The following is a 13,097-nucleotide window of genomic DNA, read 5'->3' on the forward strand; positions in this document are numbered from 1 at the left end:
AATTAATAACCACGAAATCTATGATAGGAACCTTCTCATTTTTCCCTGGTGCAAAGTATCTCTCTCCTGTACTTTTACTCCCTTAATCTCTCAGGCTATTGTCTTTCTTGGTCTGCCCTTCTTTGTCTAATTTCCCTGGATGTTAGATCTAATTTATTTTTACATCTTTTCTTTCTTTTTTATATTTAAAAAATATTTATTTTAGACATTTTTTCTCTTTTAAAATTTTGAGTTTTAAATTATTTCCCTCCAATATGATACATGCAAAATTATGCAAAATATATTTCCATATTAGCCATATTGCAAAAAACCAAGAAAAAAAAGTGAGAAAATTATATTTCAGTTTGCACTCAGAGTTCCTCATTTCTTTCATTAGATGTTTCATTAGCATTTTTTCATCATGAGTCCCTTAGAATTGTCTTGGATTATTGTGTTGATCAGAGTAGCCAAGTCTCACAACTGATCATCATTACAAGATTGCTGTTACTGTGTACAGTGATCTCCTGGTTCTTCTCACTTCATTCAGCCTCAGTTTATATAGGTCTTGCCATGTTATTCTGAAATCACTCCCCCACCATAATTTCCCGTAGCACAAAAGTACTCTACCACAACCATATGCCACAATTTGTTCAGCCATATCCCAGTTGATAAGCAACCCTTCGATTTCTAATTCTTTGCCACCTCAAAAAGACTTGCTCCAAATATTTTTATACATATAATTGTTTTCCTTTGTCTTCATTCTCTTTGCGGTACTGATGTAGTGGTATTACTCAGTCAAAGGGTAGGCATTTTATAGCCCTTTGGGCATAGTTCTAAATTGCTTTCTAAAATGGTTGGATCAGTTCACAACTCCACCAAGAGTATCCCTGTTTTTCCCTCATCCTCTCAACACTTGTCATTTTCCTTTTCTATCATGTTAGATAATCTGATAGTCTCTCATCAATAGTGATTTAGAGCATTTTTTCATGTGACTATAAATAGCTTTGGTTTCCTCTTCTGAAAACTGCTTGTTCATATCCTTTGACTATTTATCATTTGGGGAATGGCTCTTATTTTTTATAAATTTGAGTCAGTTCTCTATGTATTTGAAAAATGAGGCCCTTATTAGAGAAATTTGCTGTAAAAATTTTTTGATATTACTTCATTGTTTATGGCACCTTTTAGCAAAATGTAGTTTCCCTGATTAACTCTTTGAATTAAGTCTGTTTTTGCTTTTGCTTTGTCTGAGATCATGATTGCTACCCCTGCCTTATGTACTTCAGCTGAAGCATAATAATAGATTTTGCTCTAGCCGTTTATTTTAACTCTATATTTAAGGAGATATTGAATATTTTTAGATTGGCTTCAAAAGGTAATGGATCTATAAAAGGGAGGCTAATACTAAATTAGTGTTGAAGGGAGTTTTGGAATGGGGAAAAAAGTAGTTGAATCGTGGGAGTAGTAGACCCGTGTTTCTGAAGGTAGTTTAGGAGATGGTTACAAATTGTTATAAATTTTAGTATGGAGTGGAAGCAGGAGTAGCAGCATAGTACAGTGAAGAGAACTGACTTTGAAGTCAGAGGACCTGGGTTCAAATCTTGCCTCTGTCATAACCTGTATGACCTTGGGCAAGTCATTTAACCATTTTAGGTATCAGTTTCCTCATCTTCAAAAAGAGAGAGGTTAGACTAGGTTGCTGCCAGTTCTAAATCAGTGAATTTATTTTCTGTGATCCTACTGCTGTTCAGGTCTCTCTGATCAAAGTAGTCTAGGATAGATCTGACCACAGGTCTAAGGTAAAGGAGTTTATGTTATGGACATATTTGGGAAAGGGAATAATTTGATTTTGGTGGTTATTTTTTAATATTCCCCCCCCCCAATTCCATGTAAAACAATGTTTAACATTTGTTTTTTATAATTGAGTTCCAAATTCTCTCTGTCACCTGTCCTCCCCCCAAGACAGTAAGCAATTTGATGTAGGCTATACATGTGCAATAATGCAAAACATTTCCATATTAATCATATTGTGAAAGCAAACTCAGACCAAAAAAAACCCACCACAAAAAAGTGAAAAATAGCATGCATGCTTTGATCTACATTCAGACTCCATCATGTCTTTCTCTGGAGATGGAGAACATTTTTCATCACAAGTCCTTTGGAATTTTCTTGGATCATTGTATTGCTGAGAATAGCTAAGGTTGATGTTTATTTTTGCCTCATTATTTTTAAAATCTATAAGTTGAATTACAGCTTCATTTTTAATTAACATTAAAATTATTTAGAATGATTTGGAAAATTCCTATTTTTGAGAATAAATGACATTTTTGTTTTTTATAGGTCGACAGTTCACTTCCTTGCATTTGGTATTAAAAAAGATTATGGGACACCAGTAGAGGGCAGTGTGAAGCTATTGTCCAGAAGATGTTGACAGTGATTCTAGACTTTCCCACACTAATCAGAAATTGTCTTTGTGTACTCATTTTTGGCATTAATATTATAACTTTTATTTTTCTTATAGGTCATCTGAGTTCTTCTTCAATTTACCCTGTCTGCCTTGCACCTTACTTAGTGGTTACAACTTGTTCTGATAACCGAGTACGATTCTGGAAATGCCATGTAGAAGGAGAACTAAATGGGAGAAGCAATGGGAAAGAAACATATCACTGGAGTAAATGGCCTTTGATGAATGATGAAGGAGAAGATAGCAGCAGTACAGTGAGCATTGTGGGAAGACCAGTTGCTGTTAGTTGTTCCTATACAGGCCGACTTGCAGTGGCCTACAAGCAGCCTGTCCAGCACAATGGCTTTGTTTCTAAAGATTTTTCTATGCATGTGTGTATATTTGAGTGTGAATCCACTGGAGGATCGGAATGGGTTTTAGAGCAAACAGTTCATCTTGATGATTTAATTAAGGTTGGTAGTGTCCTTGATCCAAGGATTAGTGTTGATAGTAATCTCTTTGTATATAGTAAATCAGAAGCCATTTTGAGTAAAGACCGTTATCTTATGCCTAACATTAAGCATTTAGTACATTTGGACTGGGTATCAAAAGAGGATGGCTCTCATATACTCACAGTGGGAGTTGGTGCTAACATCTTCATGTATGGGCGGCTTTCCGGAATTGTGACTGAGCAGACAAATAGCAAAGATGGCATAGCTGTTATTACTTTGCCATTAGGTGGTAGTATAAAACAAGGAATCAAGTCAAGATGGGTTCTCTTGAGATCAATAGACTTAGTATCTTCTGTTGATGGTACACCTTCATTGCCAGTTTCTCTCTCTTGGGTAAGAGATGGTATATTAGTGGTGGGAATGGACTGTGAAATGCATGTTTATGCACAATGGAAACATGCTGTCAGATTTGGAGACAATGAAATTGATACTCCTACTGCTGAAGAGTCTACAGCATCTTTTAAAGACACTCCTGCATCTTTTAAATCTAATATGGGAACGAGGAAAAGTATAATCGATGGAACAGCTATTACAGATGATGTGTTTGGTACACCAGCTGTAGTTCAAGATGGTGGCTTATTTGAAGCTGCTCATGTACTTTCCCCAACTCTTCCACAGTATCACCCAACCCAGTTATTGGAATTGATGGATTTAGGGAAAGTTCGAAGGGCTAAAGCCATCCTCTCTCATTTAGTTAAGTGTATTGCAGGGGAGGTTGCAATAGTTAGGGATGCTGAGACTGGAGAAGGAGCTAAGCGGCATCTTTCTCGAACCATTAGTGTAAGTGGCAGTACTGCAAAGGATACAGTCACAATAGGCAAAGATGGTACTCGAGATTATACTGAGATTGATTCTATCCCTCCACTCCCACTGTATGCACTGCTCGCAGCAGATCAAGATTCAACTTACAGAATTTCTGAAGAAAGTACTAAAATATCACAGGACTATGAAGATTCTACTACAAGCACGAAAGAAGACCAGTATTCAGAACTGTTTCAGATCCAGGCCATAACAACAGATGATTTTATTGACTTAGAGCCAGAAAAGAGAGAAAGCAAATCCAAAGTAATTAATCTTTCTCAGTATGGGCCTGCTTACTTTGGTCAAGAACATGCCAGTCTACTTTCAAGCCATCTTATGCACTCAAGTCTTCCAGGCCTTACTCGTTTGGAACAGATGTTCCTTGTAGCTTTGGCTGATACTGTGGCTACCACTAGCACTGAACTTGATGAACATAGAGACAAGAGTCACTCAGGTTAGTATTTCTATTAAATACTAAGTCTTAATTATTAGAAATGTATAATTATGAAATGTAAATAAAATAATGAATTGTACATTCCAGCTTTAGGATTCTAACATCATCATTGAATTACTGTACATATGAACAATGTTTCATTAGTAGAAGAGGCAGCATGGTGTAGTTATCAAGAGTTCACTGGGTTAAGAAAACTTTAACTCTGACATAAATGGCTTTGTGACCCTGGACAAGTGACCCAGGCCACTATAAGACTATAGTAGCAGGGCAAATATTAATCTGTTATAGTACAGGAGTTTAACAAGTCTGGTTCTACCAGAAAGAAACCAAAAACCTCAAGTTTCATTAGTAGATTTTTAGTATTCTGGAATGTTCTGTATCTGAAAGGGGAAGAAAAGCATTGGGGGTCATGGCTTAGAGGGTCTCCTTTCTGTTTTCCAGTATATCTGAGGCTTTAACCAGAATGTACTTTAGAAATCTGATTTTCATGTACATTATGACATATTTTTATATTAACACTGAGTAGTTTTGATTCAGTGATTATCCTCTAAAATGATTCTGATCTTTGATTAGAAATTGCATGAAAGAAGAAAGAATTGTATGAAGATGCATGGTTGTTCATGAACTAACTGTATTTCTCTCCCTATCCCCCATTTACTTGTTCTTGTTCTTTTTGTATAGATGCTATCTCTATGATAATAGCCCAATTTTGAATTTTATCACAGACTCAAAACTGGAAAAAGGGTCCTTGTGAGATCAGTTAACCTATAAGCTAAATATGTTTCTAATAATTATCTTATACTTCAAAATATCAAGAGAAATTGAGTCTTCAACCATATTTTAGTGTCATGTATCAGTGCCTCATAATTTAGAAAGTTCTTCATTACATTTAATCTTTTCATTCCAAAACAAACTTTGTTGCTCCTGATTTAAGAAATGGATATAAAGATAAATTACTTACCTCTACTGTTCATACTAAGCTCTTCAGAATAGAAATGAATTCTCTATAGACTTCTCTTTTTTAGGTTCTAAGATCCTAGGGCACTATTTTTTTTTGCACTAATTCAGTGCAAAATGGAATAAAAATCATCAAAACTGTCTTAAGCTTTTGCTATATACGTTTTTTTTCTTTTTTCATTCTTCAAGAAATCAGGCATACTGAAATTTGAAAGAAATATTTTAAGTTTCTGATGCAAAATTATGTATTGGTCAAGTAGCCAGCCCATGAATAGGGTGTAGGATGTCTTCAAAGTCTTAGTGCATTTTAAAGTTTTAATACCTTTAAAATAGTTAAGCTTTAATATCTTAAAAATGCAATAATACTTTCAGAATATCCACTATTGTAAAGAAAACTGATCAAATGACAGTCACACCATTTTCACATAAGAGCAATATATTTTCTATTTTTTTTCCAAGAGAAACAAGATATTGACATCATCCCTAAAACATGCCAAAGCTTTGTCTTTCCAATGGTGCTGATGAGTATGTGTGAGCCAGGCAGACTTTCTTGCCTAGTTTCCTATGACTATTGGTATGCCATTTATGGGATTGATATTTATTTTGTCTTTGACTATGGCAAAGAATATTTCTTTTTGTAAAACAAACTTTCTTGTGTTCAAATCCCAAATCTTTACAAAAGTGGCACCATGCTGTTAACTGGAAAATTATTTTAATTTGAACTGTATCATTTCAGGCTCATTTAAATTTCTTGGAGAAGACATTATTTGTAATAACAGAAACATTATAGTTTATTTGTTGCCATCAGGGATTTTAAAGATTGCATCCTTTATTTTCTCTTACTATATGCTTTAATTGCTTGAAGTTGAAAGACATAATTTTTCAATTTTTCTTATCTAGTTTTATCAAAGGGTTTCAGGAGTTTTGGGGAATATATTCCAAATATTTACCAAATGATATATTCAAAAATTTTGTCATTGATTATCTCATTTAAAATTAATGATGGGTGCTAATTTGTATATTTCTAAACATTTACAGTAGTTTGGGCTCATTTCTTCAAATATGTTTTTCCTCTCTCCTATAGGAAGAGATACATTAGATGAATGTGGATTGAGATATTTATTGGCAATGAGGTTACACACATGCCTTTTGACATCATTACCTCCTTTATATCGAGTACAACTACTTCATCAAGGTATTTCTTTCTGACTGAAAATATTTTAACTTTTGCATAATGGTTAGTGTTGAAGTAATTATAATAGTTACAAAAAGTAGTTATAGTTGTATAGTTGTCTATGCATGTACCTCTTGTTGACTGTAAAATCTTATAGGCTGTTAGATCTGGAGCTTTGTAGTGCCGAGTTTTATACGTAAAGAGATTAAATAACTCAGCTAGTACCACATCATGAAGTTCAAAAGGCTCAAATTAGGGTAAAACCCTTCATTTTCAGATTTTACCATAATTCCATCCTCACACACATGAACTGTTTTGCTTTTTGTGTTTTTTGCAGTGTTTTAGTAATAAGCAGCTAATGGCACTCTCATATCATAAAATGAGTATTTAAGTGGTCAGTTTTCAACACTACTCAGCACTCATTTATGATATTTTATTTGAGGAAGAGCCTTTTGTGTAGTGGGTTTAGATAATTTCTTCCAATTTAAAAATTAAAAATTGCACTAATGATTATTTAATATAATGTTGATTAATTTTGTTCTTTGAATTATAATTTTTAACTATCAGAATACTGTATATTGGAATATTGCTATAATGAGGGATATTTCTAATTTCTTGTACCTCAATTTATGTATAGAGAATTGTTTAAATAAAACTAAGCCAGAGTTTTAAGGAGTGTAAAAATTGATGAATTATCTTTTTAAAAAGTACATTTTATTGGTTATATCTTGTTTTAACATTATCTGCATTTCCCAATGGATCTTTCACTCTATCCAACAAGAGAGTTATTCCTTATACTGAAGAATTAAAAAAAGGGAAAAAAGATCATTGAAACAAACCAAAATATTGGTTTTTGCTTTGTTTTGTTTTGGTGATGCAATTGGGGTTAAGTGACTTGCCCAGGGTCACACAGCTAGTAAGTGTTAAGTGTTTGAGGTCGGATTTGAACTCAGATCCTCCTGAATCCAGGGCTGGTACTCTATCCACTGCGCCCCCTAGCTGCCCCAAACGAAAATATTGAAAAATCATATGTCGTATATATTGTCTTCTAAGTATTAAAAAACTACAAAACCGGGTCTGGGTATTGCTAAATTCCTTTTTTTTTTTTGTCTTTTTCTTTGCTGATAATATCAAAGCAAAGTCCATTGTATCACTATTCTGGTTTATCTGGTACAACCCAGTTTCAAGAAAAAAAATCCATTTTGAATGAAGATTACCATTCCTTAGCATGGAAAATATGAATAAAATGTTTAAAAATGTAAAAGTTACTATTATTTGTAATGCTGATGATAAGATCATTTAAAAACTTTTAAAATGAAAATATGAAATGATAGTTGGTCGAGACATTTTTAACTGCATGTGAATTCTGCCATATTGGAGAACAATTATGAAAATAAATGTTATTAATGACTGACAGATTGGAAGGATCACACTTAATTGTCAGAGTCCCTTTCTTTGCCTCTAGAATGAGTTCTCATGGACTGCTCCTAATTTTGCTTTCTTCCTAAGCTCTTTCTTTTAATCACCCTTTCTGGGTGGATTAATTCTAATAGTTTCTAGTAGATTTCTGGTGAAGGAAGTAATTAGGCCCTAATTTGTTTTTTCAGGGTAAAGCCTTTAAACATTAGCATCAGCCTTTCAGAGCTAAAAATTTCCCAGCTCAGGCATCACCAGACTACTTTTTAGATTCATATGTGCTTTTTAAAAGTCCAAATCTAGGGGGCAGCTAGGTGGCGCAGTGGATAGAGCACTGACCTTGGATTCAGGAGGACCTGAGTTCAAATGTGGCCTCAGACACTTGACACTTACTAACTGTGTGACCCTGGGCAAAAAAAATGTCCAAATCTAGAGTAGAACCAGACTTAGTGCTTCACTTCTGACTTTTGATTATAATACATTTTATTTCCCTTCCAAAATCAAAATTATTCAGATACATAATTAAGTAAATGTGAAAATGAAAGCAAAAAAGGTATGGTAAGTTATTAAACCTGTAACATTCTTGCTCATTATTTACAATTCGTTAAACTAAAGACTTTCAGCTTTGAATTATGATGAAGTTGATATATCCTTTGGCTCTGTTTCTATTCCAGAGCCTTATTCTACCAGTGATAAATGCTACATGGCTGAAAGGGGGTGAAGATGGGAATAGTTTAAGTGCTCATTATTTGTATAGGACAGCATAGTGTAATAGCACTTGCCCAGGTGACATTGTTGGAATAATTCCAGGGCATATGTGCATAGTAAGTGGCTTTTTAACTGAGTTTAGTTTTACTATTTCAGAGTTTACCATGTGTTTATTATACTTCTTAATTTCCCCTATTCAAATATTTTCCCTTTCAAGTGATTAGTGTATGTGCTTTTGAAGACCCAACAGATTTCTTCTGGTTTTAGAAAAAACAGGCATTTTTTTGTGCTAGGTTCCTTACTCTTGATTTTTTTATATTAAGAAAGTTTATAGTTTGAACCTACTGTCTTCCCTTCCCATTTAAACTGGTTTTTAAATGATTGAATAAATGAAGAGCAACCCTAAAGTAACAAAATATTTTTTATTTTATGGTGGTTTTAACTTATGATAATTTTGAATATATATTGTCTGATGTCTCTTCAGGTGTGTCCACTTGTCACTTTGCCTGGGCTTTTCATTCTGAGGCTGAGGAAGAACTAATTAATATGATTCCTGCTATTCAGCGAGGAGACCCTCAGTGGTCTGAATTAAGAGCTATGGGGATAGGTTGGTGGGTCAGGAATATTAACACACTTCGAAGATGCATTGAAAAGGTAATTTGTTTGATTTGAGGAATATAAATGTAGCACTGAATACATTGCCTATTTTGGGGTGAAAAACCCTACATTTCTGAGGGAAAAGGATATCATTAAGAATTTGAACTTCTTGGGGGAGGTCAGAATTTTATTTTATGTTCAAGCTATCAAAGATTGTGAAACAAATGGCTTTTTTTTTTTAAACAAAGGCTTTTATGACTTGATTCCATAATTCAACTCTGTGCTACTTATTTTTATTTTTTTGTGGGGTGGGGAGGAGGAAGGAAGGGAGAAAGAGAAGCTGTTACAGTTTAAAACGTCACAAAGATTTTGGGACATATTTTATATATAGATCAGTACAATTCTTTTTATAAAGACTGGCATGTCTGCCTTTAAAAACCTATCTAAAAAATGTAGACCTGCAGTGTATAAACTAGGTAGCAGTTATTTATATTACAAAAGGATTTTTTATTTCAAAGGAAGATCTCTGTAGAAGTATTTTAAATAAATTTCAGGTTTTTCTTGTACATTTCACTTAGCAAATCATATCTGTTGCATAAAAACAAGGCACTTATTTTCATGATACCATGGGGTATATGATCCCATAGATGTGGGGACACCTGCCAGGAATACAAACTGCAAACCATCTTTCCCTTTTATTCTGTTCTTTTCTGTGTTCTCCCATAGGTTGTTCATAAAGTCTTTACTTATTTCCAAATAATTTACAAGCCATTTCAGTATTTTTGCATATATGATGTTATGGTTAAAAAAAAGGGGGGGTCAGTAATGACTTTTATTCAGTATTTTGAGTTGATTTATTTTGATTTATTTATTTTGAGTTACTATGTAATTTAGTGACATAGTGTTATTTGAAGCAAAATCCTAGAATATTATGAGGAATTGTGTATTCTCAGTATTTTGGATTCATACCATACCTACATATTGAATTTATAAACCCTGAAAAATTGTGTGGAGGCATACTCAGTTGTTTGAGGTTGCTTGTTCAGAGAGACTACAAATTTAATCTCTGACACTGGGATATAAAATGTAATTCATGACTGAAATGTGCTAGGGAAAAGCAAGATGTGTTTTAAACAAATAATTAGAAGTATTTCCCTTTTCATGGTAGTTTTTTTCAAAGTAAATTAAAATTTTAATACAGTAAGTCAGCAACCTATATCTGTAAGATTTACTCATTCTAGAAGCTTTTGAGTACCTCCTATGTGTAAGCCTTTATTCAGATTAAAAAGTAATATGCAGTTTCATATATTGCAATTGCAAAGGTAGGCACTGATGTTTTGAAAAGTACTAGCACGACTAGCCTTTTGCAACTCTAATGAAAAGTTTTGCTCTTTCTTTCCATGTCTCTGAATATTCTTCAAACTTGGATTTTCTCAGAATCGAACATTTTTATTTTATTTACTCATTAGGTTGCTAAAGCATCTTTTCAGAGAAACAATGATGCTTTGGATGCTGCATTATTTTACCTTGCTATGAAGAAGAAAGCAGTGGTGTGGGGTCTGTTTAGGTAAGTTACAGCAACATGATACATGAAAGGAAGATTTCTTGGAGTGTGAGGCTTGGAAGTTTTGGGTTCATTTTTGTCAACTACCTACCTAGCTATGTGAACTTGAATGATCATTTCACTTTATTGCACCTCAATTTTCTCATCTTTTGATTGGTATAAAATCTTGTTTTAACTATATTATAACTCTTGTGCAAAGAAAATGAGATAGTCTTGTAAAAATGCGCTGAAAGGTAGCAAGTGCTAGAAGAATGTAAAATATTAGCTTTCTGTGTAAGAAGAATTTAGGAAGCAAAGAGAAGCCTACAATTTAAATACTTCTTACAATGTTAAATACTTCTTACTGAAGTAATTATTTATTTGTAAATTCCGTCCCTCCCCCCCCCCCCATTTTTTCCATGTTCAATTATTGACTTAAATCAGGACTCTGTGAATGAAACAATATATGTAAGCTTGGTTTAAACTCTCTTTTGGTTTATAGGTCACAACATGATGAAAAAATGACTGCGTTTTTCAGCCACAATTTTAGTGAAGATAGGTGGCGTAAGGCCGCTTTGAAAAATGCGTTTTCTTTATTAGGAAAGCAACGTTTTGAACAGTCGGCAGCCTTTTTCCTATTGGCTGGTTCTTTGAAAGATGCTATAGAGGTATGAATGATGTATTTTAAAAGATGGATTAGAGAATACAAATCTGAGAGATCATAGAATGGGCCTTGTCATTTTTGTGTGTGTATATCTTTTGAAAGAAAATGGTTTTTTGGTTGTTCGATAGTGCTTTTATGAAGATGCAGTGTCGTTGAGGGGGAAGAATTCTGGATTTAGAGTCTGAGGAACTGGATTCACCTTCTGGGTTAGCCCTTTTGTAGACCATTGGCAAGTCACTTATGCTGTCTGGGGCTCACTGGTAAAACATTAGGCATTGGGGTATGGGACTTCTGAGTTTCCTTCCAAGATCAACACTTGCAAATAAATATAGGCCAAGTCATGACATGATATTATTGGTTTCCTACTTTGTCCTGTAGTAGTTTGAGTACTACACAGCCACTTACTTAATTATTGGTCTGTTTCCAAATAGGACAGGAGGTTCTTAAAATTTCATATTCTAGAGAATACTAAGGATATAGATCAAGAATAGTGGTGTGTTGGGGCAGCTAGGTGGTATAGTGGATAGACCACTGGCCCTGGATTCAGGAGGATCTGAGTTCAAATCTGGCCTCAGACACTTAACAATTACTAGCTGTGTGACCCTAGGCAAGTCACTTAACCCCAATTGCCTCACCAAAAAAAAAAAAGAGTAGTGGTGTGTTAAATTCACAGATACTAAAACTCTCATGATGGTTAGGCTTACTTGTTCTGTAGAAACTGAAGTTAGCAAAATTTGTCACACATAAAAAAGAAAAAATCATTTGAGACTGCAAGCTCTCTTTGGAAGTAGGATATTGTTATTAGTTACTTTGTAAGGTATCCTTGTGCTGTTTGTGTTGATATATTTTTAATAGTTGATGATTTTTATATTGGGAACTCCTTGGGAATTTAGAAATGTGTGTTTTTAAATGGAAATTAAATATATTTGTATTGTTAATTTATATTAGCCTGGGTTTTAAAAAATGTTTTCTATTCTTTGGCTCAAACTTGTTACATTTTTAGATTGCCAAATATTAATATCCACTGTTTTGCTCTAATCAGTTTTTTAACTACTCAGGTTTGATTTTTGATACAAAATAGTTGAATTGTTTTAATTATCAATCAATTAAGAATTTATTAAGTACTTACCACATGTCATGTTTATTACATGTCAAACACTGTGCAAAGTTTTGGGAATACAAAGAAAAACCAAAAACAGTCCCTGCCTTCAGAGAGTTTGCATTTAATATATACATAAGATATATAAATTCTTTAAAAAATCAATGCTTAAAAATTTTAAAAATTATTATTTACAGGTGTGTCTTGAAAAAATGGAAGATATTCAGCTAGCCATGATTATTGCTCGTTTGTATGAATCTGAATTTGAGACATCATCCACCTACATATCTATCCTATATGAAAAAATTTTGGGTTGTCAGAAAGATAGCTCAGGATTTAATTGTAGTAGATTACATCCTGATCCCTTCCTGCGTAGTCTTGCTTATTGGGTAATGAAAGACTATACAAGGGCTTTGGATACACTATTGGAACAAACACCAAAGGAAGATGATGAAAATCAAGGTAAGAATTTTTCAAAAAAATATATTGTATTTTAAAATTATATATTCATTTTAAGACAAAAACTAAATTATAGCCAACCTTATTTTCTATCTTAGAGAAATTTTGACATATGACCCCCATCCCTTTCTGGCTCCCCTTGATGCTGTAGGCACCAGTCTTCCTTTAGCTACATTTTACATATCTTTTTTTGCTATCATTTGAAAACATATTGTAAACAACCTTTGTGAATAATATTGTTGCAATATTTGAAAGATATTAAAGGTAGATAAATTAAAAATATTTCTTGTATCA

General features: G+C 33.6%; 1 protein-coding gene across 3 annotated transcripts in view; it reads left to right on the forward strand.

The window, feature by feature from the left end:
- The window catches only part of DMXL2 (Dmx like 2), a 161,489-nt gene that overhangs the window by 89,676 nt on the left and 58,716 nt on the right, over positions 1-13,097 (forward strand). For all 3 annotated transcript variants that reach the window (XM_043990151.1, XM_043990152.1, XM_043990153.1), the window contains exons 18-23: positions 2,498-4,186; positions 6,228-6,338; positions 8,926-9,095; positions 10,508-10,605; positions 11,084-11,249; positions 12,542-12,806. In XM_043990151.1, the coding sequence (XP_043846086.1) occupies positions 2,498-4,186; positions 6,228-6,338; positions 8,926-9,095; positions 10,508-10,605; positions 11,084-11,249; positions 12,542-12,806 (2,499 nt within the window). The remainder of the gene's footprint in view (positions 1-2,497; positions 4,187-6,227; positions 6,339-8,925; positions 9,096-10,507; positions 10,606-11,083; positions 11,250-12,541; positions 12,807-13,097) is intronic.

Source organism: Dromiciops gliroides, chromosome 2 (assembly GCF_019393635.1).
Source record: "Dromiciops gliroides isolate mDroGli1 chromosome 2, mDroGli1.pri, whole genome shotgun sequence".
Classification (NCBI taxonomy): Eukaryota; Metazoa; Chordata; class Mammalia; order Microbiotheria; family Microbiotheriidae; genus Dromiciops; species Dromiciops gliroides.